The 24,983-nt window shown below is 34.4% G+C and overlaps 1 protein-coding gene across 1 annotated transcript in view; it reads right to left on the reverse strand.

Moving 5' to 3' along the window:
• LOC136027666 (atypical protein kinase C-like) overlaps positions 1-22,967 on the reverse strand; it is a 94,887-nt gene extending 71,920 nt beyond the window's left edge. The window contains exons 1-3 of the mRNA XM_065705111.1: positions 22,799-22,967; positions 13,541-13,662; positions 9,368-9,457 (exon numbers count right to left, since the gene is read on the reverse strand). Coding sequence (XP_065561183.1) covers positions 9,368-9,457; positions 13,541-13,662; positions 22,799-22,866 — 280 coding nt within the window. The 5' untranslated portion in view covers positions 22,867-22,967. The remainder of the gene's footprint in view (positions 1-9,367; positions 9,458-13,540; positions 13,663-22,798) is intronic.
• Between the last annotated feature and the right edge of the window lie 2,016 nt (positions 22,968-24,983).

Genomic DNA, 24,983 nt, shown 5'->3' on the forward strand with positions numbered 1-24,983 from the left:
AGGCCACGAAAGCATATTTTTTATGAAGTTATCAATTGTCTCCTGTACTTACACACAAGGCCTTTGAAGAGATTAAGCAGCTAATGCTTGTAAGTTTTGCAATAGAAGGAATCCTATCATTTTGGTCTACTTAAAAAAATTGCTGTTAAAAAAAATTGTGTTCATTTGCTGGTTTATATTTTCATACAAGCAAAACAAACAGTTGAAAGTTAACTTATACTCTCTATTTTTGAGTCAAAATTTCAACGGGTTTTAACAATCATTAGGTTATAAAAAGGCGGGGCTATTTTTCACTCAAAAATGAGAAGTAATTTTATTGGCTTACGCAAATTCACCATAGATGTAAACGAATGAAAATAAAGCACACTTTTCTAACAGAGAAATTATAGAAAGGTAATTTCTCTGTTTCTGAGACCATAGTGGCTAAGTATGGCAAAAAGAAAAAAAGGGCAGTGAAGAAAAAACGAGAATAATCACAGGCAATCAGAGAAAGAAGAAGAGTTTCCCATGTTTCCGTCGAGGCCACGACTCAACCCTCTTAAGGGCAAAATTAGGGAAAAGCTCTGTAGTTTTTTTTTCATTAGCTGTCTATTTTTTTAGAGGCTGTGACTACCCTTTTTTCATTGGTATAACTTTTTTGTTTAGCTATCTAATTTATTCATTCTTTAAGATATCATTACCTCCAAAGCAAAAGCACTTATCTTACATTTTTAGAATTTTAGAGATCAAAATAAGATCTTTAAAATTAATTGCAAAAATAATTATTCCCTCAGGATTTAAACAGGAACAACATGGTAAAATTACACTGAAATATGTTGTGACTTAAAATTTGGTTAATAATACATAAATTATGTGAGGGGATTTTTAAGATAGAGGTGGCAAAACAATTTCAACCCTGTTACGGCTCATCTCCCCTATCTTCTATGGAAGAATGTGGCTTTGCTGTGGCTTTTCGGATATAGATCCAAAGCCACTACTCGCAAGCTGGCTAGCAAAGCTGGTTTAGCTTCCAATCTGGTATTCGCGACCAGCAGAAAACTGCCAGATCACGAGAAGACGAGAACTGGAAAGCAAATCCAAGCTGCTGGTGGAAAGTGTTACTGGCTACTTTGTTACTTGTCTACAAGGGCCACAACCAGGCTTTGTTCGGGGGGAGGGGTAAAAAATCCCATTGACTGCAATAGATTAGTGATTATCAAGGTTACTGCGTGCAAAAATTTGTTTACCTGTATTTTTGTTACTTTTGTACGAGTCAGGCAAAATATCGAAGGGAGAGGGGTTCAAACCAGGTAACCTCCCCCTTTGGATACGACCATGCTTGGCTAGCGTGCCAGATTCAAACTATTACACCGGGACTTTAAAATAGTCTGCAAATTCCCCTGTTTTCGTAAAAAAAAAATTACTTGTAATTTTGTAAACTACTTATGTTACAATATGAATAGTATTTTCGAAACCTTAACTGAGTTTTCCCGAATCGTAACTAAGACTACTGACAGTTCCTTGTGGCAATTACTCATGTCAATTTATTGAAGTTAGTTGATTAAGACAATGTAATCATGGTCAATTTCCCAACACTTACTTTTTCAGTGGATATTCGCATAAATTTGCACTAGAAGGTAAATTAAAACTTTTCTCGGAATATTTCTGATGAGCTTTTTGTGCTTCAGTCAAAAGTAGCATGTGATCAACTTTCAGATACTTTTTTCCAGTCAATATTTGCAGAAATTTTCACTAGACACCAAGGGCGTCGGCAGGAAATTTTCCAGGGGGGAGGGGGGCAGACGCCAAAATAGCAGTGGTAGTTGGGTCATAGGGAACAAATTTAAAGATATTTTTCGGTAGGAATAAGTTTATTTTTAAATAGTCTTAGGAAAAAAACTCTCGAATAAAAAGAGCAATTAAATCCCTTGCAAATAAAACAAAATACAGTAAATTTTAAACGATAAGGGTTCCTAGCAAAGGGATTAGTTTATTTGATCTTGATCAATTATGTATTTAATTATTATGCATTTAATCTTAAAAGAAAATCAAATTTTAACCAAGATTACAGAAATATTTATTGCTTCCGTAGATTATAACAGACGTAGACTTGTCTTTATGTAATTTCCCACACCTCAGAATAGTTTACAGAACGAGTAGAGATACTCAAAAATCATACTGCCTGCATAGATACCACGTTTTGATTTTGTGATGACCATACAAAATGTATCTCGTAACAGGACAATTCTCTCCCTGAACTTAAAGCCCTTATATATTCAGACATTAAAAAAAAAAGAATAGCGGAAATTTTTTTAACTTATTATTCAGCTGTCAAATGGACCATCTTTCTTTTTATTGCCTTATTCAATTATATTGGATGAACAAGTTCAAAAAAAAATTTTCACAAGAAAATCTTATCAAATAGTGTGTGATAAAAAAAAAGTGGAAGTAAAAAGTGACTTGGACCAATATGAACCAAAACTAAAAATGGAATTCTCATGAAAATTGCTACACTGGCAGTATTGGCCTTTTGTGCTGATTCTAAATATATGAAATTCTTTCAGTTTGTTGTTACCCACCCAAAACAAAAATCTGAGAAAATTTGCCTAATTTTGCCTGACTGAAACTATGACTGACTGAGAGCTCATTTAAACGTAAATTTAAAGCTATTTTTCTGCCATTTTAGGGCACAAAACTACGAATTTACCCCGAAGAGGACGAATTAGCAATCAATTTAAAATTCTGAGGAGATAATTGATTTAAAAGTATCAATAACTATATTTTAGGCTTACCAGTTGCAAAAGAAGTAATGCCACACGGTGGCAGTACTGGATTCAAACAAGTTGATCCGCTTTATTTGTAATGAAAATTAGGCTACGTTAGGTGATTGAAATTGCGTATCAGCTATAATGAGAGGGGGTGAGTAATTGTTTAGTTAAGGGTAGGGTAGATCCCTATAAAAGTACATTTTAATGCACAAACTGCTTACTCTTCATGAGGTTTCAGATAAATGCTGAAAGAGGTAGGGGGAAAAATGTTTCTCTGTACAACTAAAATGTTACATTCCCATATCTACCAGCACAGAGGTGAAAAAGGCAAGGCAGGTCATCACCACCCCCCGAAAGAAAACTTCCTTGGGGTGGCAAATACTGCGCGGAACTTAATATTCAGTAATTTTAAATGGTAACTTTTTTACTTTTATATTAAATACTTTAATGTATTTCAATAAATACGTATAATGTATTTATCGACAAAAAATCCTATTGTAGAGGCTGTGATGGCTTCACTTATGTAGAAGATCAAAAGTCTCACAAAATTCCAATCCATACACAGAATAATACTCCTTTTCATCCAGCCGAAATTCTTTAGTAGTAATATTAACAACAACTTTTTATCAATATTACTATTCATCACCAATTTGTTTATGTATATTCAAATTTTATGTAAAATTGAAATTGCAAATTTAGACGTAGAACGGTATTAATCCATGTACAATTATTGATTTACACATTTTAAAAGCAATTAACCAGGGATTTAAGGGACTGGTACCTCAAATTATATCTTGGTTAGGCCTGGGTATGATAAGAAAAACAATCCGAAACTAAATAATAAAAGAGTGTTTGAACTGAAAGCAAGGGACATATTTGAAACCTATTTGAACAAATTACACTTTATATGAAGGGGACTGTTTCCTCCTTAGCTCCTTACTCTTTACTGTGAAGTTTGACTTTTTTCCAAATTTTTTAAGAAATTTGCAATTGAAAAAAAGATTTTTCAGAGCACTAAAAAACTTTTGTTTAATGAGTAAGGTGTTGAGAAGGGGGCAGTCCCCCTTACATACAGAGTAACTTATGTTTGGTTTGAGTTTCAAACTTGCTCCTTACTTTGTTTGAAAAATCTTTTCCATTCGTCTAATTACATTTCATGGAACTGCAAAGTTTTATGGATACAATACTTTTGGTAACGCAGAAAAAACGATCAATATTTCAATTACCTCTGTTTGGATTTTGATGAGTAATCAAACAGTTCGAGGTAACGAACTGTAAGTAAGGAGCGACCCGGCTCAATAGCTACGAGCCTGAGAAAATTTGTCTGATTTTTAAAAAAGGGGGAAAGACCCCCTTGAAGTCATAGGATTTTAGTGAAAATCACACCATCAGATTCAGCGTATCAAAGAATCCGGCTGCAGAGGTATCAAGCTCTTATCTGCCAAAATGTAGAATTTTGTAATTTTTGCAATAAGAAAGATCATGGATGCGCGTTTATTTGTTGTTGTTGTTTCTTGTCTTTTTTCTCCAGGGGTGATCGTATCAACCCAGTGGGCCTTGAACGTTGGAGAGGGCTCATTCTAACTGAAATGAAAAGTTCTAGTGCCCTTTTCAAGTGACCAAAATTTGAGGAAACTAGGCCCCCTCCCACGCCACGTTTTCAGAAAATCATCCGATCAAAATTGTGAGATAGTATTTTTGTTCAGCATAGTTGAAAGGCCCAGTAACTTTGTCTTTGCAGATAAAATGACCCCCTCGCTTAGAGACAAACATTTTTCTAAAAGCAACGGGAAAAGTATGTAAATTAAAACAAAAGTATATAAAAAAGAAAAAAGTAAATAATTACAAAAAATACACAAAACAATAGCCTACTAATAAAAACTAATATATAAACTCCCAGCATTCAGCTTCGTTGAGCAATGCCGAAGGGTTGGACGGATATTTTTTAGCAATATCGACAGTCTTGAACTTGGTTATCAAACACCAAAATATTTAATGCCTTTAGACTCAGTGTTTGTAAAAAGTAGCGCATTATCAAAGTAGTTTGTTCAAAGTAAAACATTAAAACTAAGATTAAGGAAATCAAATGAAAATTTTAATTTAATATTTTTAATTTAATTTTGGAATACCAAAAACCAGCATATTTGACACCTTGATACTTTTAACTGTAAAAAATTAAATCTTTTTCAAAGTGACAACTAGATAAATACGATCACTCCTCAAAAAAATGATAATAAAACACAAAAACGTTACCGTTTAGGGGGAAAATACAGAAATTCCCAGCATTCTGTTCAGGAGAAACATTTCTTTTTTTTAGTAGCTTCATATATCAGCTCATGGGTACTCTTATAATGCAAGCAAAAGTTGACGGCATATTTTTTACCGAAATTGTCCATTATTTCTATAACTACCGAAATTTCTATAATTACATCAACTTTCTTGTGTACTAATAACTGCGCTAATTACAAATAAATTATTAGGATCACCATAAAAAGCTGATTCTTTGATTGAATGTTACCGATAGTTAGACTTTTATACTTTCGGTTATTGCCTAGGATTCATTACTATGAAGAATCTGATTTTGTTTTCTTTGTTACTCCAACCAAATTATATAGAAAAAATGTTTGTGGAAAACTGGAAAGGGGTCAGTCAGTCAAAAATTAGAACTAATACTTCCTTACTAAGGGTCAAAATCTACTGGCAGGCAGCCAATAATGAGGCAACACACATTTTTTCTAGAGTTTTTCTCTGTTCTACTCTCTTTCCTTTGGTTTCCTTATAATTACTTTGTAGACCCAAATTTCAGGGGGAGGGTGGCCCCCTGCCGGCGCCCATGCTAGACACTAGACTATCAAATCAAAATTTCCTCGAAAGATTTGTGGTGACCTTTTTGTGCTATGGTACTATTTTAAGGAAACGTACAAATTAGTCGCAATTGGGATAAGCAGTTATATCGTGGATTTTTGTCGTCGATGACGATAAATAAAAAAAAATCCGGGATCTGAAATTTCGAAAACTGAAAAAATGAGGTTGCATTTCTGTCATGCCTAAATTTCTCTTTTTTAAACCTAAACAATTGTTTTTAATGTCTCCCCTTTAAGGGAGGGGGGAATTTTTTGCATCCCGCCCTTCCCACGGGGAAAGGAAGACAAACTGAAACAGTGTTCCTCTACATAAGATTAATTATATTAATTACCTCGGTTGCAACCATCATGTGTACAAGTCTGCTTCTAATTTACGCCGGTTACGACTGTCATCAGAGCATGTAGCTAGGGTTTTCAGCACCCTTTGTCAACTTTGGTTTTTAACCCCCACCCCTCCCATCATCACTACCACACTGTAAGTAACCAAAAGTGTAAAAGAAAACTCAGCTTGACACACCCTCAGAGGCTGCGCCCGGAGACAGTCGTTATCTTGCACCCACCCATCCCCCACCACCGCACCTAGTTCCGCTAGGTGGGGCCAATACATTGTTGCCAAAAATGTGTTCGACACAAAAGTAAGTATAAGTAGCTTATATGGATCATTGGATCTTCTGGATCTCTTGGATCCTTTGCCCACAAGCATCTTCTCTTAGCTAATGAATGAGATACGACTTGTCTTTCTCGTTTTTCTTCTCTCTTTTATCTTCTAGGTTTTTCCTTTTCTCTTTATTTGTTCTTAAGTATCGTACTGATGTTCCGTACTTCAGTTTTTCGCTGTCTCCCCATAAAAATATATGTGAAGAAGGAGGGTAATCCTGACAATAAAAACATAGGCCATGTTGTGGGCCTCAATGTAACTATCCGATCAATAAATAACTATTTTAATGACTACACTGGTATATTATTGCAGGGGCAAATAAAACTTATTCATCCTTTATGAAATTCATGGGGGTATGGAAATAATAATTCTTCAAAACGATTCCTTGATCTTGAAGCAGAGAATCAGAGCCATACCCGATGGACAGTGTCCAAGCCAAGACCGACTGTAATCACTAATTCCTAAATACATAACATAGTTCCCCAATTTTCATATAATATATGCGTTTTGACAACTGATTACCCCATCCCCCCCCCCCGCAGTAAAAATTCATGTGCACAAGCCAGCTGCAAATCTAATTTGGTACAGAATATTAACTTCTAAAGGCAACACTTTGCAGCAAGGGTGTATCCAGGATTTTTGGTCCGGGGTGGGGGGGTAACAAAATGTTGTAAAAATGCATCAAAATTTGTTCATATACAGTTTTGTTACGATTTTTACGATACAGGTAAATATTTGGGGGGGAGCATTAAAATTACATTTTTTAGGGAACGCGGTGAAAGTCCCTCACTCCCATACAAGTGCCTTTGAGATTGTTCCAGAAACAAGTATTAATGCAAGAGTTTAACAAAACAACTTTTGGCCATTGAACATTGTATTTAAGCCAATTTGATTAGTTCCATATAAAAATGAATTTCAATAGATTTTCCCACTTTTACCTTGCTCTTGCGTCCTTTTTGTTTTCTTAATTTGTACTCCATTTTGCTTTTCTCTAAGAAAAGGTTTGAGCCTCTTCTTTGAACTTTTCTATTACATCTTTAACACTGATTCATCACTTATGATTATTAATTATATATCTGACTACAAATTTACCGAAAAAGAAACCAATCAGCTTCATTAATTTCCGCTTGCTGAATTCTCAATTCACTCCAAAAGAAAAATCACAATTCCATGAAATTAACCAGAGTAAAAATGACAAAAGTGGCCATAAAAAAAGGGGGAAACAGTCAAATACAACAGGTTTAAATATTAGTTTATTTTTTGTACGTTTTATCGACTTGTCTTCTCCAGTCATACCTATCAAAGCTTTAGTCAGACCATTTCTTGTGTGTTTGACTTGTTCTACATATTTTTCCATATTAACAAAAGGACTATATGCATTAAAATCTTTAAAAAATGAATAAGTATTATTGTACTTTTTTTCAAATTTTTAAAATCCTATATTTGTTTTTCCTAAACATTTTACAAGTTAAAACAAATCAATACTGACACAACAGAGTTAGAACAATATTATAACTTTAGCAAAGGAAGAGCAGAGTTCGATGTATTAGCCTAATATATGAGGAGGTTAAATTTTGTCAACCAAGTAACAAAAACATAAACAAACTTCAGACAAAAATAATAAAAAAAATTAAGAAACAAGCCGCAAAAAGAAAAAAAAAGAAAGAGTAGAGAAAAAATTGCTCTAGCCCTCCCAGCACCATAATAGTTGAATTCACAAAATAGCTAATGTTAATTCACAAAAAAAAATTCACAATATTGATTCACAATTAAATTCACAAAATAATGATAAATTCTATTATCTATATATTTTCTATAAATTCTATAAATATCTCCTATAAATTCTATAAATATCTTATCTTAAAATATCTTAAATATATAAAATTAAATATCTTAATCTTTATATATTATATATACTTTATATTTATATATATACTTTATAAATAATCTATCTTTTAAATAAAAATAAAATTAAATATCTAAAATTAAAATAAAATTAAATTAAATATCTTAAATATATATATTCTATAAATATCTTCTATAAATTCTAATGATAAATTCAAAATAATTTCACTAAAATTAATTCACAAAATAGCTAGATCCATCAACCTTAAGAAGGATCCATGCCTTAAAGGATAACTCTATCTCATTCACTATGTACTTTTTTGAATTGATTTTTTGAATATATCTTTTTTAGAATTGATTGCGATTTTTGAATATATCTTTTTAAGAATTGATTGCGATGTCTTGTAGAGCTTTGATAAAAGATCCCAATAAACGAGAGGAAACTAAAAGCAGACATGTAATTTTCCCAGAGACCTTAGAAAAATCATTTAACTTCTCCCGTCTTGTGTCAGGGACAGAGATATTAGGTTTTAATTAAACTCGCATTTTCAGAAAGTGTAAATTTTGATTTTTCAATTAAACGAAGCAGAATTTTCTTTTTAAATTTCAGGAAAGAGCAGTCTTTAATATTGTTCTAGCAGGCGTACTAGGACAACACTTAAAATCAGGTCAAAGAAAACATCAGTTGGTTAATTTGACAGATTTTGGAGTTCCCTGTGTCGCTACCCACTTTAATGGAAAACCTTGTCAACACAAGGATTTTAATGACTCTTCAATCTAATTATATAATCAGACCACAACTCTTCAGAAGCTTTCAATGATAGCTAGTCCCCTGGGAGAATTCGCTAACAGACTGTTTGTCTTTGAGACGGCCAGCCGACGATGAGGCAAGCAAAATGATTTAAAAGACATCGAATCCACGTAAGTCTCCATTTCCCGACAACAGATAATCATCAAAACATATGTTTTAAATATCTTTGACTTGAAAATTATTTCAGTTATATTAGATAAATATTAAACTTATTTGCAAAATCAGTGAAAATTGAGATAATTTTGATTTGTGTAGAGGAAGATGAAAGGTCTTGGAACAAACATGGGCAGAAGAAACAGGGGCCGGCAATATCCTTATCTTGAAAATACTTTGTTAAAAAATTAATGACACAACCCACCATTACTGTTTGTAAATCTTTGTATTGTTTGAAATTAAATATGTCGAAAAGTACAAAAATAAAAAAAAAACTTGGTGAACGAACCATGTATAGTAATTTCAGAGTCCTTATTGAGCTCATACAATCTAATAGCCTCAGCAAGCTCTTCCTGACTCGATATTGTGCAAGGATCACCTAAAAGCATAGGATTTGTTATAAAGAGCGTAAAAAAAAAAAAAAAAAAAAAAAAAAAAAAAAAAAAAAAAAAAAAAAAAAAAAAAAAAAAAAAACAACAACATCAAACTGGCCAAAGACATAGATTACAACGTTTAAAAAGCCGCAGCTCCGCAGTTGATAAATCTCTGCGTTTATATTCTGCGTTATTATCCTGACTCGATATTGTGCAAGGATCACCTAAAAGCATAGGATTTGTTATGAAGAGCGTAAAAAAAAAAAAAAAAAAAAAAAAAATCAAACTGGCCAAAGACATAGATTACAACGTTTAAAAAGCCGCAGCTCCGCAGTTGATAAATCTCTGCGTTTATATTCTGCGTTATTATCCTGACTCGATATTGTGCAAGGATCACCTAAAAGCATAGGATTTGTTATGAAGAGCGTAAAAAAAAAAAAAAAAAAAAAAAAAAAAAAAACATCAAACTGTCCAAAGACATAGATTACAACGTTTAAAAAGCCGCAGCTCCGCAGTTGATAAATCTCTGCGTTTATATTCTGCGTTATTATCCTGACTCGATATTGTGCAAGGATCACCTAAAAGCATAGGATTTGTAATGAAGAGCGTAAAAAAAAAAAAAAAAAAAAAAAAAAAAACCATCAAACTGGCCAAAGACATAGATTACAACGTTTAAAAAGCCGCAGCTCCGCAGTTGATAAATCTCTGCGTTTATATTCTGCGTTATTATCCTGACTCGATATTGTGCAAGGATCACCTAAAAGCATAGGATTTGTTATGAAGAGCGTAAAAAAAAAAAAAAAAAAAAAAACCATCAAACTGGCCAAAGACATAGATTACAACGTTTAAAAAGCCGCAGCTCCGCAGTTGATAAATCTCTGCGTTTATATTCTGCGTTATTATCCTGACTCGATATTGTGCAAGGATCACCTAAAAGCATAGGATTTGTTATGAAGAACGTAAAAAAAAACAAAAAAAAAAAAAAAAAAAAAACATCAAACTGGCCGAAGACATAGATTACAACGTTTAAAAAGCCGCAGCTCCGCAGTTGATAAATCTCTGCGTTTATATTCTGCGTTATTATCCTGACTCGATATTGTGCAAGGATCAACTAAAAGCATAGGATTTGTTATGAAGAGCGTAAAAAAAAAAAAAAAAAAAAAAAAAAAAAAAAAAAAACATCAAACTGGCCAAAGACATAGATTACAACGTTTAAAAAGCCGCAGCTCCGCAGTTGATAAATCTCTGCGTTTATATTCTGCGTTATTATCCTGACTCGATATTGTGCAAGGATCACCTAAAAGCATAGGATTTGTTATGAAGAGCGTAAAAAAAACAAAAACAAAAAAAAAAAAAAACATCAAACTGGCCAAAGACATAGATTACAACGTTTAAAAAGCCGCAGTTCCGCAGTTGATAAATCTCTGCGTTTATATTCTGCGTTATTATCCTGACTCGATATTGTGCAAGGATCACCTAAAAGCATAGGATTTGTTATGAAGAGCGTAAAAAAAAAAAAAAAAAAAAAAAAAAAAAAAAAAACCATCAAACTGGCCAAAGACATAGATTACAACGTTTAAAAAGCCGCAGCTCCGCAGTTGATAAATCTCTGCGTTTATATTCTGCGTTATTATCCTGACTCGATATTGTGCAAGGACCACCTAAAAGCATAGGATTTGTTATGAAGAGCGTAAAAAAAACAAAAAAACAAAAAAACAAAAAAAACATCAAACTGGCCAAAGACATAGATTACAACGTTTAAAAAGCCGCAGCTCCGCAGTTGATAAATCTCTGCGTTTATATTCTGCGTTATTATCCTGACTCGATATTGTGCAAGGATCACCTAAAAGCATAGGATTTGTTATGAAGAGCGTAAAAAAAAAAAAAAAAAAAAAAAACATCAAACTGGCCAAAGACATAGATTACAACGTTTAAAAAGCCGCAGCTCCGCAGTTGATAAATCTCTGCGTTTATATTCTGCGTTATTATCCTGACTCGATATTGTGCAAGGATCACCTAAAAGCATAGGATTTGTTATGAAGAGCGTAAAAAAAAACAAAAAAAAAAAAAAAAAAAAACATCAAACTGGCCAAAGACATAGATTACAACGTTTAAAAAGCCGCAGCTCCGCAGTTGATAAATCTCTGCGTTTATATTCTGCGTTATTAGTCGCAGTCTTGAAAAAAAAACAATTCTTTCAAATTTTTGAAAAAAAATGGAAATTTACCGGCCAGGAAATTTAGCATGCAATTCCAAATGGAAGAATTAATAATTTAATTGAGGAAAAAAATATGTTTCGAACAAAAAAAAACGGTCTACTTCTCAGACTAGGAATGTTGAAGATTATCTTAGCAAAACATCTGAAAATATGAAGATAAGCATGACTGAATATATGTAGAGCCTAGTTTATCCAGCTAATGAGCATCAATGAGGGAATTGAGTAGGTGCCTATGCACTTATATTTTTCTTTTGCAAAGAAATAACATGTTATTCAGGTATCAGGTCAATGGTTGAGTAAAAAGATCCATATTTCTTTTACTAACTAAAACATCTTTTTTTCAAAAGAAAGTAAAGAAAGATACTCAAAACTAAAATGAACCATTAATGAATAACTAGAACCCAAAAGGAATGGAAAATAAGATCAATAATCAAGTTTAACTTAAGGATTAGAGATCTATGGATGGACAGATGAAGCCTAAAACGAACAGAAATTAGAACAAATGATCAAGCCATAACTTAAACGATCATAAATTACAAAGCATAAGAGAGGCGCTACCCCCCCCCCCCCATAAACCCTCACAAGGCTAAAACGTCATATGTGCTTGGCTGCAAACAAATATAGTGTAAACAGTTTTTATCTCTTAGAGAAATTCCGTACGAATTGTTTTTGGTCCTCGGCTGACTTACCGTATTTCAAACAGTAGGCTGTACGAAAAGTGTGGTTCTATCCCGCATTCTAGGGCTATAATCAGATAAAGGTTGAGATGGCTAGGACATGTTTTGCGGATGAATGATAATAGATTGCTGAAGATTGCCCTTTTCAGCCAGCCTTGTAGGGCTAAACGGAAAGAAGATCGTCTGCAGTTGGGGTGGAAAGATGTCGTAAAGAACGATTTAAGGGAAATGGGAACTTCCTGGGAGGGTGTAAAGAGGGAAACTTTGGATAGATTAGGATAAAGGAGGAGCGTGCGTAGATGTATTGGCCTCGGGCGGCTTCGTGCTGCGGTGAGTTGTTAGTAGTAGTAGTATTATTACGATATTGAAAAATATAGAATCGTTCGAACTTCCAGGAATTATTTCTTTTATATATTACCTTTCTTTCTTTTATACTAAAACTTTTATACTTTTTATACTACTTATTTATATACTTTTTATACTACTTCTTTTATAATTTCTTTCTTTTATATATTACCACATTTAAATAACTAATCTAGTCTGATGTGCAGTAAATTAACAATTTATGTTGTTTTAAGTTTCATCCTAATTTCTGTCCCTATTACGTTTTACTTATTCATTCAAAGTAACTTCAGTTCATTTTAAACTGATATATCATATGACTTTATTTCTGCTTATTTTGGGTTTCAATGTAGCTCTCTTAGTTTTCTTTGAACAACCTTTTTTGGGGGAAAATAATTTTTCAAATCAATTTTCATAAATAACTTCCGATTTTTCAGCTGATCCTATTGAATTCTCAGCTTTTCGGTTAAAAATATAAGGCTAGATTGGGATATAAGTAGATTAATTTAATCCAAAAATGGTATCAAACTCCCACCAAAAGGGTAGGGTAGAAAATGCCCCCTCAAATACATGCAGGGGAATATGCCTAGGATTGAGTAATTAAAAAACTGCTTTGTTCGGCCTTGTACATCCATTTGGTGCAATCTTGCTCAGAGGTTATCCTTTCACAGCTATCTATCAGATTTCTTTGTTAAAAACAACCTACAGATAAAAAAAAATAACATCAACTGGTTTTGATATATTTAATTACTAACATATATATTAATACTAATAGCATAAGAATACATAATATTTATAGAACATAATATTTATGAATAATATGTTAAAAATATTAATATATTCTACTTAACCTTCTTCATCAATCCATTTCATAGTAAACAACTGATCTTGACTAAAATGACAAATATCACGCAGTTCATCTTTTAGCCTTTGAAGATCTACTTTAGGATCAATATAAGTTACTAAGATTTCCCTAGAAAGAAAAATTCACCAATTAAAGCTTTCAGAAAGAAACAACAAGAGCTAAGAGCTCATATGGCACTTGTGACGAGGTCGGAAGAGCCAAGAGCTCATATGGCATGAGCTCTAGCAAAATTCTAAGAATCAATAGATTGATTTAAAAGGAAAATCAGAGGGTTAAATGCCGGTCAGGATTTAAAATAAGAGCTCTGAGACACACAAAGTCCTTTTAAATATCAAAATTCATTAAGATCCGATCACCCACTCGTAAGTTAAAAATACCTCATATTTTCTAATTTTTCCTTTCCTTTCCCCCCCCCCCCCCATATGGTCGAATCAGGGAAAACAACATTATCAAGTTAATTTGTTCAGGTCCCAACACGCCTACCAATTATTATCGTCTTAGCACATCCAGAAGCACCAAACTCGCCAAAGCACTGGAGCCCTCCCCCCCCTCAACTCCCCCAAATAGAGCGGATCCAGTCCGGTTACGTCAATCACATATCTACGACATTTGCTTATTCTACCCACCAAGTTTCATCCCGATCACTCCACTCTAAGCGTTTCCCAAGATTTCTGGTTTCCCCCTTCAACTTCCCCCAATGTCATCAGATCTGGTCAGGATTTAAAATAAGAGCTTTGAGACATGAGTTCCTTCTAAATATCAAATTTCATTGGGATCTGGTAATCCGTTCTTAAATTAAAAATACCTCAATTTTTCTAATATTTCCGAATTAACACCCCCCCCCCCAACTCTCCAAAAGAGAGTGGATCTGTTCCAATTATGTCAATCACGTACCTAGAACTTGTGCTTATCCTTCCCATCAAGTTTCATCCCAATCTCTCCACTCTAAGTGTTTTCCAAGATTTATGTTTTCCCCCTCCGACCCCCTATGTCCCCAGATCCAATTCGAAATGAAAATGGAGCATCTGAGACATAAGATCTTTCTGTATATCAAGTTTCATTAAGATCCGATCACCCATTCGTAAGATAAAGAAGCCTCAATTTTGACGTTTTCCAAGATTTCCAGTTTCCCCCTTCAATTCCCCCCAATGTCAACCACATTTATGGATTTGTGTTTATTTTTTCCACCGAGTTCCATTTCAATCCTTTCACTCTCAGCCTTTTCCAAGATTTCCCCCCCCCCAACTCCCCCCAATGACACTGGATCCGGTCAGGATTTAAAATAAGAGATCTAAGTTACGATGTCCTTCTAAATATGAAATTTCACTAAGATCCGATTACTCCTTCATAAGTTAAAAATACCTCATTTTTTCTATTTTTTCAGAATCAACCCTACCCCCCCTACTCCCCCAAAGAGAGCGGATCCGTTCCGGTTATGTCAATCACGTATCTAGGACTTGTGCTTAGTTTTTCCACCAAGTTTCATCCCGATCCCTCCGATTTAAGCATTTTCCAAGATTTTAGGTTTTCCCCTCCAACTTCCCCCAATGTCATCGGATCCAGTCGGGATTTAAAATAAGAGCTCTGAGACACGATATCCTTCTAAATATCAAATTTCATTAAGATCCGATCACTTGGCTAATACCAAGTGCCATAAAAATCTTAATATCAATCAAGCAGCAAAAAAAGATGCCATATTGGGTTCTAACAACACATTAGCCACTTAGTACATCAGTCCGAAGTTTTTTTTGGGGGGTAGGGGTCAATACAGGAAAGTATTTTCAGGTTTCATTTCTTCTGAGAGGGAGGCTTGGATTAATTTTTGACAGAGAGAGGACACTCTGTCCCTTCCCATTGTGTGCATGTGGGTGCATAATTCTTTTGTGGATCAAGTTATTGTTTTTTTCTCTGCTAATTTATACTGTTCTGTATCTGCACTACTTCCTATCCGAATCATTTGCTTTCTCGTAGAGAACTTTTTAGATGTTTGGGCTTTAAATAAAGCACCTTGAAAGGATGAGATGTTCAATTTATCTTGTATTATTTCCAACTGTACACACAACTTTCAAAATCATAGCCCTTCAGTTATTTATTATTTCCTTCCTTGCGACAGTAGGGATTGAACCCGAGCATTCTCAGTCGAACGGCACAGTCGTATCCACTATGCTGTCACAAGGTATAGCCCTTCAATGTTATTGAAAGTATTAATATTTGAAAGTTGTTGTGCTAGCTTCAAGCACACTGGTATTGCAGTGAATTATTAATATCAGCATTTTTGATGATAAATAAGGGTAAATGTATATATCAGGGCAAAAATCATATAGAAACAAAGAAAATGATGTTACATTCTCAATTTAACGCCCTTTCCAATATCATAGCCACTGTTGCTGTCTTAACCTTGCTTAATGAAGCAATATATGTGATATAGAATAGTCCTAGGCTATGTAAAAAAAATTTGCTGATTTTGACTCTTTTGTTTTAATTGGCTTTGTGAACTAATGGTAACAAAAGAAATAGTATAATGGTAACAAAAGATAATGGTAAGCCCACAAAAGATAATGGTAAATGCACAAGCTCCAATTCCATCCCAGTCTATTCATAACTTCCCTCTTTAAACCCCCCAAAGAAATCCCACTTTTCTTCAAACTGTTTCTTACAACGTCTTCCCACCCCATTTAGGCATGAACTGCTTTTCATTTAGCCGAAGATGGATGGCTGAGAAGGAATTACCTTCAGCATCACTCTTAAAAGACAATTCTGAAAACTATTTTAGGCTAAAGCAATCCCAGAAGCACATTTCTTCACTTTGTCCCCACTTCCTCCTTGATGAATGAATATACAACCTAACACAAATCACTATCAAACAAATAAATGAAGCTAAAGAGTAAAGAGCAAAATATAAAAAAGTAAAGAGCTTAATTATCCCAAGAAATAAATAAATGGTAAAGAGAAATAATGGTAACAAAAGATAATGGTAAGCCCACAAAACCAGCAAACTTTTGCATATAGCCTAGGGCTATATCAGGCCCTGCTATATTTAGCAGGGATGAAATTGTAACAGTAGTGATTATTATTTAGGAAATAACACAATTGAAAATTCCGTGGTATATTTTCTTTTTTTCTATTTAAGTTCTTCCCTATGGACCTACTATACCTTCACTTAAATAATTAGGCTAGTTAGGGTAATGTAAACCAACAAAATCAGCAAAACTTTTCTATATAGCCTAAGGCCATATGGAGATGTGAAACACAATTGAAACGTTAATAATGATTATATTTGGAAGACTATTGAATGACAAGTTGGACAATATTTTTATTTTTCAGCTAGCATATTAATTGAATATTGGCAAATTTAATGAAATTAATTAAAGTGTTCCTCTAAATAAAAGGTGTAAAATTTGGTTGTTATTCCCCTTTTCATTAAGAGGAGAGTAAAGACTAAGGCCAGAGGCACATTTGGAGGAAGCTGTAAGATATTCCAGAGAAAACTGATTGCTTCACTGACCCTGCCCACTCTAATTGTTCAATAATGAACATTTGTAATACCCAATAGATGGCTGTAGTGCCTGATGATAAGATGCATATGAGTCAGGCATTAAAACTATTCACTATTGAAAAAATGTACTGGGAATATACATAGTGGGTTGTATATTCATTCATCAAGGAGGAAGTGGGGACAAAGTGAAGAAATGTGCTTCCGGGATTGTTTTAGCCTAAAATAGTTTTCAGAATTGTCTTTTAAGAGTGATGCTGAAGGTAATTCCTTCTCAGCCATCCATCTTCGGCTAAATGAAAAGCAGTTCATCCCTAAATGGGGTGGGAAGACGTTGTAAGAAACAGTTTCAAGAAAAGTGGGATTTCTTTGGGGGGTTTAAAGAGGGAAGTTATGAATAGACTGGGATGGAATTGGAGCTTGTGCATTTGCGCTGGTCTCTGGCGGCTTGGTGCTTCAATGAGTTGTTACTAGTAGTTTTCGGAATTTTTCTAGGGCTTCTCCAACATACTACTGATCTTAATCTTTACTGAACAGAGTAAAACAGTAAATTACCTATTCTTTACTTACAGGAATGGCTCCAGAGCCTCACTGATCCCAAACAAAGAATTTTCAAGTACCAACCTCAACATCTCCCCTCTTCAAAGAGAACTGATCTTTGGCAATCTTTATTTTATGAAGGTTTAACATAGGAAAGTAAATATCAGCCAACTGCTCAAATGAGACACAAGAAACTTTTTTTAAGCATCATACCTTTGCTTGATCCCGATTTACAATAACTTAAAGATTTGTAGATCTACATCTTAAATTTAAAAAAGATCTGGCATTGCCTAAAATTATAGTAACATAACAGAAATTCTTTTTCAAAACCTATATTCAATAAAAAAGAGACTAAAGACCCAGGGTAAAATGTCTGTTTTTTCTTGTTTTTTGTTAAAATTAAGATAGGTACAGATTGGTCATTTTTGCCATCTCCTCAACCATGGAAATAAGGAAAGGAGGGGATATTAGCTTGATAACAACTTCCAAGACACATTTCAGGTTGTGGATTCATTCCCAAAACTCAGCGACTATCCATGATAGCAAGAACCCACACAAGCAGAACATCACTGCTCTTTCTCTCTTTCTAGGTTATTAATTTAACAATTTTTTTCCACAAAACAAGTTTTTCAAAGAAAAGTAAAGAGCTCCATTAGGCCAAGAATGAGCAAAAATAAAGTCAAATAATATTCCAAGCGTAAAACTACCACAAATCACTATCAAACAAATAAATGAAGCTAAAGAGTAAAGAGCAAAATATAAAAAAGTAAAGAGCTCAATTATCCCAAGAAATAAATGAAACTCAAAACGAACAGAAATTACAATAAATAGCCAAATCAAATCCAAAATGGGCAAAAATTAACATGAGTAGGGATGATAACCCCATACCTTCTCAAGACCAGAACACAATTTGTGCTTTATTGAAAAATAAAACAAACAAATGACCATGGATTGTCAGTTTAAGTGACATATACTGATATTTATTCCCTAAAGTTTTGACAATTTTTATTTATGAAAGTAAGACAAGTAACAACATTTCAAATGTATTTTGTTTTCAGCTAAAATATAAATCAGCAAGAATGTGGCCCTACATAAAGGTGATGACCCTTTATTCTTTTTTTGAGAAATTTGATTACATTTCTAAACTTCAGTTCAGATTTAGAAAAGAGCACTGCACAGATCATCCTATGGCTATTATTGTCCAACATGAGTGATTGTCTTGACTGTGGCGAAACGCCTGCAACTATATTTTTAGACATACAGAAAGCTTTTGATTCCATTTCTCATCAAATTCTTTTGTATAAGCTTTCGAATGCTGGTATTCGTGGTAATTGCCTTAGGTTACTTGAATTGTATCTTCATGGGAGGCAGCAGATACTTATATATAATGATGTTAGATCTGACTCTTTACAGCAGTCAGATAAGGTTGGTGTTCCCCAGGGATCCATATTAGGACCTCTGCTTTTCCTAGTTTACATTAATGATTTGTGTTCAGCTACTGGAGTTTCTTCTATAGACACTCAGTTTGCTGAGGACACTGCAGTAACCGTTTCTGGTAAATCTCGTGAAGAGCTAGTGGTCAATTTAACATCCACATACAATAGATTGTCTACTTGGCTCTCTGATAATAGACTACTTCTGAACAGAAAGAAGACGAAGTTTATTGTTTACAGCAGAACGGGTCACAAGTTTCCAGATATAAAATCAGTTTCCCTTTCTGCGAATGAACCTGAGTCCGTTATTGAAAGGGTTGTATTGATAAGATATTTGGGAGTTGTATTTGATGAGAATTTGTCATGGAAAGAGCAAATTAATCAGGTTAGAGCAAAGTCTGCCCATGCAGCTGGTATAATGTGCAGACTGAAAAACCTTCTTCCATATTGCGCTCTTAAATCCCTTTACATTTCCCTTGTGCAATCCCATTTTGATTATGCATCTATTATTTTTTTGAACACTTTTAAAAGTAATGTTACCCCTTTACAGATTATCAAAATAAAGCAGTTCGTATCCTTAAATCTTTTCTGCCATCGCCATCAAACTTCCCCTTAAAATCCACAACAGAGACCCTTTTTTCACTTCATAATATTCTTCCTGTTCAGCAAAGTATCCAATTTTTAAGTGTTATGTTTAAGATTAAGCTTGAACAAGAAAAGCTCCCCAGATATTTTGCATCGATGGGTCTTATTTCTTCTCCTTCATCTTCACAAGTTGAAACCCATGGTAAATATAATCTGCGGACTCCTAAGGTAGTTACAGAGAGGTCGCGTTTTTGCCTGAGGTATTTGATTCCTCTACATTGGGAAAGATTGAAAAATGAGATTGATTTGAATGTGAGCATAGATGCTATAAGACGGAAGTTGAAAAGAGTGCTGATTGAAAGTTATAAATCTAAATAATATGATTTTTTTTTTCTTTTAAGGATGTTTATTATTTTTTTAAGTATTGGGTTGGTCTCTGGGGTTCACCCATGAGGCCTCCAGATGTCTTATGACTCACTTGGTTTTAAATTGTAAATTTAATTGTGTCTCAGGATGGTGCGCGGAGGATGGAAGTGGTATCATATTTATTTCTGCCAAGATTGGTTAAAAGAAGTATTTATTTTTTATTTTTGTGCATATTTAGTGTTTCTTAAAGGTAGCTCAATTGCATTCGAGCTATACTCTCAGCCTTGAGTTACCTAATATTTTGTATATATTGGTTATAATAAAAGAACCTTGAACCTTGACAACCTGCATACACTTACACTCTTTTTATTTATTCAAATTGTAAGAGCAGAAGTAGTAATAGTAGTATCCCAAAAGTTTCAACTTTATACCCCTAGATATTCTTGGTATATTTCTGAGGTTTATTATTGGCAACCATAAACAAAATGCCTTTTGATTTGTTTTAAAGTAACAATGGGTCAATTGCATAATTGTGGGGGTTTGACATGCCTAATATCCCTACAGAAATAGTTGCTGGACTGTTCTACTATGCTGAACAAAATGGCTGTCTCAAAATTTTGACAGGATGTGTTTGGAAAATGAACAGCCTTGAGAGAAGGGCTGCTTGCCCTCCAATATCTTGTTAGTTCTTTTCCTTTCATTGAAACTCTGAAAGGTTCCCTAAGAATTTCATCTTAATGCCTTTAGCATCATCAGTTACATTGACAGTAGTGGTAATATTAAAAGTATAAATATAATGTCTTCTGGCAAATTCAAAATCCCCTGCAACTTACCCTTAAAGGTCTAAATTAATAATATAAGTTGTTCTTCAGATATTGCTTTGTCACCTTTTTGAAAGTCCACATGCTCATAATTTGTTTTGATATAGTTCAACATCCACCTATATATTCCTTGAAAGCTTCACCTTATTACCCTTAGCTTGTGTAGTAGCAATAATTGTAGCAGCATCAGTAGCAATATGTACCAATCATCTTTGGTTCCTTTAACAACCCCTTCAACACACACTGAAAGTTTCAGCTTAATAAATACCATCAACCATTCCTGAAGCATTTCTGATGTGTCTGCTTGACAACCAGTGTGGGTATAGTGTGTTTTGATTTAGTTCTATACAGTTTCTATATATTGCAAAATTTTGGCTTTAATATCCTTAGTTCTAATATCAATAGTAGCAGTAGTAGTAGCTATAGCATTAATTGTAGTAAGTTTTGGTGGCAGTTCTGGTAATAAAAGTAGTAATAATAGTAACAGTAGTAGTAGTATGAGTAGAAGCAGTAGCACTGGGATGCAAATATTTTCTGTTGGTTAGTTGGTAATTATCTATATATAGCATTACTGAAATTTTATATGGCGGCACTTTCTATATAAACCTTATATAACCCCAGGGCATAGCCTACAATCCTTGTCCTGAGGGCTGTGTGGGGGGGGGGTTCATGCTCAAAGACATAGTTTCTGGACCTTTCAATTATATTGAACAATATGGCTATCTCAAAATTATGATTGGATGTGTTTGTGGAAATGGTGGGCATGGGAGGGGGATTAGTTGCCCTCTAATCACTTTTGACTATTCAAAAGGGCACTAGCCCTTTCAATTTCCAATCAAATGGGCTCTTTTTGAAGTTTCTACAACAAGAAATGGCCATCTCAAAATTTCTACCAGATGCATTCCCAGAAAATAGGAGGCATGGGAGGATCCCTCTGAATCTCAAAAAGGGCACAAAAACTTCTGATAAGTAATCTAATAAGCCCCCTCTGAAGTTTATATGATCACCCTTTCCATATAGGCTATACATTATATGACCCCAGGGCACAATTTACAATCCTTGCCCTGAGGGCTGTAGGGGGGTTTTCATCCTCAAATACATTGTTTCCAGACCTTTCAACTACAAAAAGATACTGCCTTATTCAATTTCCTATTGAATGAGCCCTTTTCAAAGTTTCTATCCCTTGATATGAAGTGCCCTGTTCTAAAACTTAAAAAAAATAACAATAATAAATAATACATTGTACCCACATCACTCTTTATTTAGGAAGAGCTATTGTGCTGCTTGTGATTTAGTGCTAGAACTACACAGGTTCAAGTTTTTGCATACTTGCAAATTTGTAGCAGTTAACTGCATCCACAGGAAACATGTCAATAAAACGAAAATAGGGTAAACTTGGAGCTTTTTCAGCTATTTTGCAGGGTAGAACTGCATAATGTCTCACTTCATATTTTTTTTCCAAATATGCTAATTGATTTTTTTGCAATTTTTATTGCAAGTCCTCAAAGGGACCCTTGAGGTTAAACCTTGTTTGTTATTAATGGTTAGCATAAATTCTGAAAACTACCTTAAAACAACCATAAAGACTTACTTAATTCATTTCTAAGAATGTGTTGCTATACTTTATGACCCCCTCCTTGATGGCTGAATATACAGTCTACTCTATATTTTCAAACCATTTTTTTTTCAAGACCAACTCTTTTCTTTTCTATTAGTTTATATTGAATCAGTCAGCAGAAAGAAAAGAGACACGCTATTTTAAAAAATAGATTGAATATTTAAAGTGGGCTGTATAGGCCTACTTATCCATCAGGAGGAAAGGGCATCATGTATGGAGGGAGGGAGCACCTTTCTCTAATGTTTTGGTAAAATGGAGCTAGATAAACCTTGGCACAAAGCACCACAAATTTACTGGTTTGAACTTTTGTTCATTAAATAGGCAATTATTAAAATAGGAATTTTGACATTACCCAAGCAGGGCAAGAAAACAACAGAAATTTTCTTACCCATTGAACGCCAATTTTAGTTTAACTTCACCAGACTCACTGACATCAAATTCAACAGCTGGAGGCATCCTAAAAGGTGCCAGAAGAAGCCTTTTTTGTATAAAAAAAATAAATAAGGTGGAATTTTTATTTTTGTTTTGACAGGAATAAGTTGTTAAGGCTAAATTAGATGGCACTGTATAGGCGGGCTGTCTGATTTTTAGATAGCTCTGTAAGTCCACCAAGTTTATTTTCATGGGAGTAAAATTCCAGAAATTTTCTAAGGAGAGGGGTAGAAAGTAGTTTATAAAAGTGATTTTTCCGTAGAACGTTGCAGTTTTTCAAATATTATGCTAATTTAATGTGTATGCACCCTTCTGGGTGGTAAAATCCTAGGGGTGTGGCAGTGGCAGTTCTAGGCCTGGCCAAGCGGGGTAGCTGCCCCCCCCCGTTTATCTGAATTAATTATTTTTATTTAATACTTTTAAACTCCCATGGAATACGTTTCCCCCTAGATTACGAGGCATAAAACAGCGACTGGGATATGACAGTGTTGGAAAAGCCCTATGAGCATGTGCAGTGAAATAAATTATTAGAACTATTGAACTACCAAATGTGTTTTTACAAGAGTACTTTAAGCACATTCACAAGAACTTTTTGGGGTGTTTGATTGTTTAAGGGTGCTTAACAATTAAAATACTTTTCGTCACAACTTCTCTAAAGAATTCCATAAATAGAACTTTTGGTGTCTTAAAAACAGAGTTTTAGGAATACATAGTGAAAATTATAAATTTAGCGAAGATGAAATATTAACAGAGGGATGGAGAGAGGATTTCTATCGGCAGGAATTTCTGGGGGTATTATCCTTAACAGGAGCTCTAGGGGAGTACACTGAGCACCAATGAAGGAAAAATTGAGATGACTTGGATACGTCCTACGGATGACAGATTGCCAAAGATTGTATTGTTTTTGGCCACCCATCTTGGGCCGAAAGAAAAACAGATCGTCCCGAATGGGTTAGATTTTACTGAGAAGGGTAAGGAGTGGAGCTTTCAACAATTGGTCTGGAGGTGGAGCGCGTACAACTTTGTTGGTCTGCTATAGTGAGTGACTAGTAGTAGCAGCAGTATATCCCTATAATAAACTTTTATTTAAAGAAAAATCCATTGCTTATCTTTTTTTTTACATATAGTGCGTCTTTGATGGCAAATATTAGTCACAAATGTATCCAGTGTAACTAAAAATAAGGTTACACTTGAATTTTAACATATTACCAATGTTGATGGAGACGATAAAATGATGTGGCATCATACTCTAATATCGGAACCGGTGGAACCGCTGAAAATTACCAGCTTTAGTAATATCCATTTTATGGCCTTTTAGCCAGCAAGTGTAATGAGACTAGGGGCCAGCCATCCTTTGTTTTCCAATACCCTTCTTGTTTACCTTCCCCGGATGTCTTCGGGTATCCATTTAGAGCTGGGTGGACTCTGGCTGAGCCTAAAGAGTCATGACGCTGACCCTTGTTCCAAACCAAACTCCTCTTGTAGAAAATAATGAGCATAATGGTTCTGAAATGAAATATGGTCTGGTTGATATGCAAAATAGCCATTGTTGAGTATTTGGGGAGTCTGAGTCTCCCAAACCTTCCGGCCTATGTATATTTGTGTTGACACCCCCTCTACCTCCCCACGGGTAGTTGGTGAGAGTGCTTACATGAAGTTGGAATCACTAGAAAAATTGGCCTGGGCTATTTAAGTTATGATTCTCTGAAATCGCTGAAAAATCACATGAAAGTAAAAAAAAATCTCACACTAAATCAAACAAGGCTGCATACTTTCCCTAATCCTTTTGATGATCCTAAAAAGCTTTTTAAACACCATCTCCTCACCAAAATTTTTTTGTAACCCCCCTCTCGGAATTGTGTGTATTCCGTATAGCCTAAGGCACATTTAACAGAAATGTAAGTCTAAACATACTATTATGAAAACGAACAGAAATTACTTCGTATATGAAAGGGGCTGCTTCCTCATCATCGCCCTGCTCTTTACCCTTCTAAATAACATTTTTTAATCATAGCCATTGTGTTTATGCCACTTAAAACTATTTTTTAAAGAGCAACGTATGAATGAATTAAGAAGAGTTTCCGTATTTATGACAGGTTATTCTAAATTGAAATTTTGGCTCTAAGATTTTTTTTTCTTTC

This window comes from Artemia franciscana, chromosome 5, assembly GCF_032884065.1.
Source record: "Artemia franciscana chromosome 5, ASM3288406v1, whole genome shotgun sequence".
Classification (NCBI taxonomy): Eukaryota; Metazoa; Arthropoda; class Branchiopoda; order Anostraca; family Artemiidae; genus Artemia; species Artemia franciscana.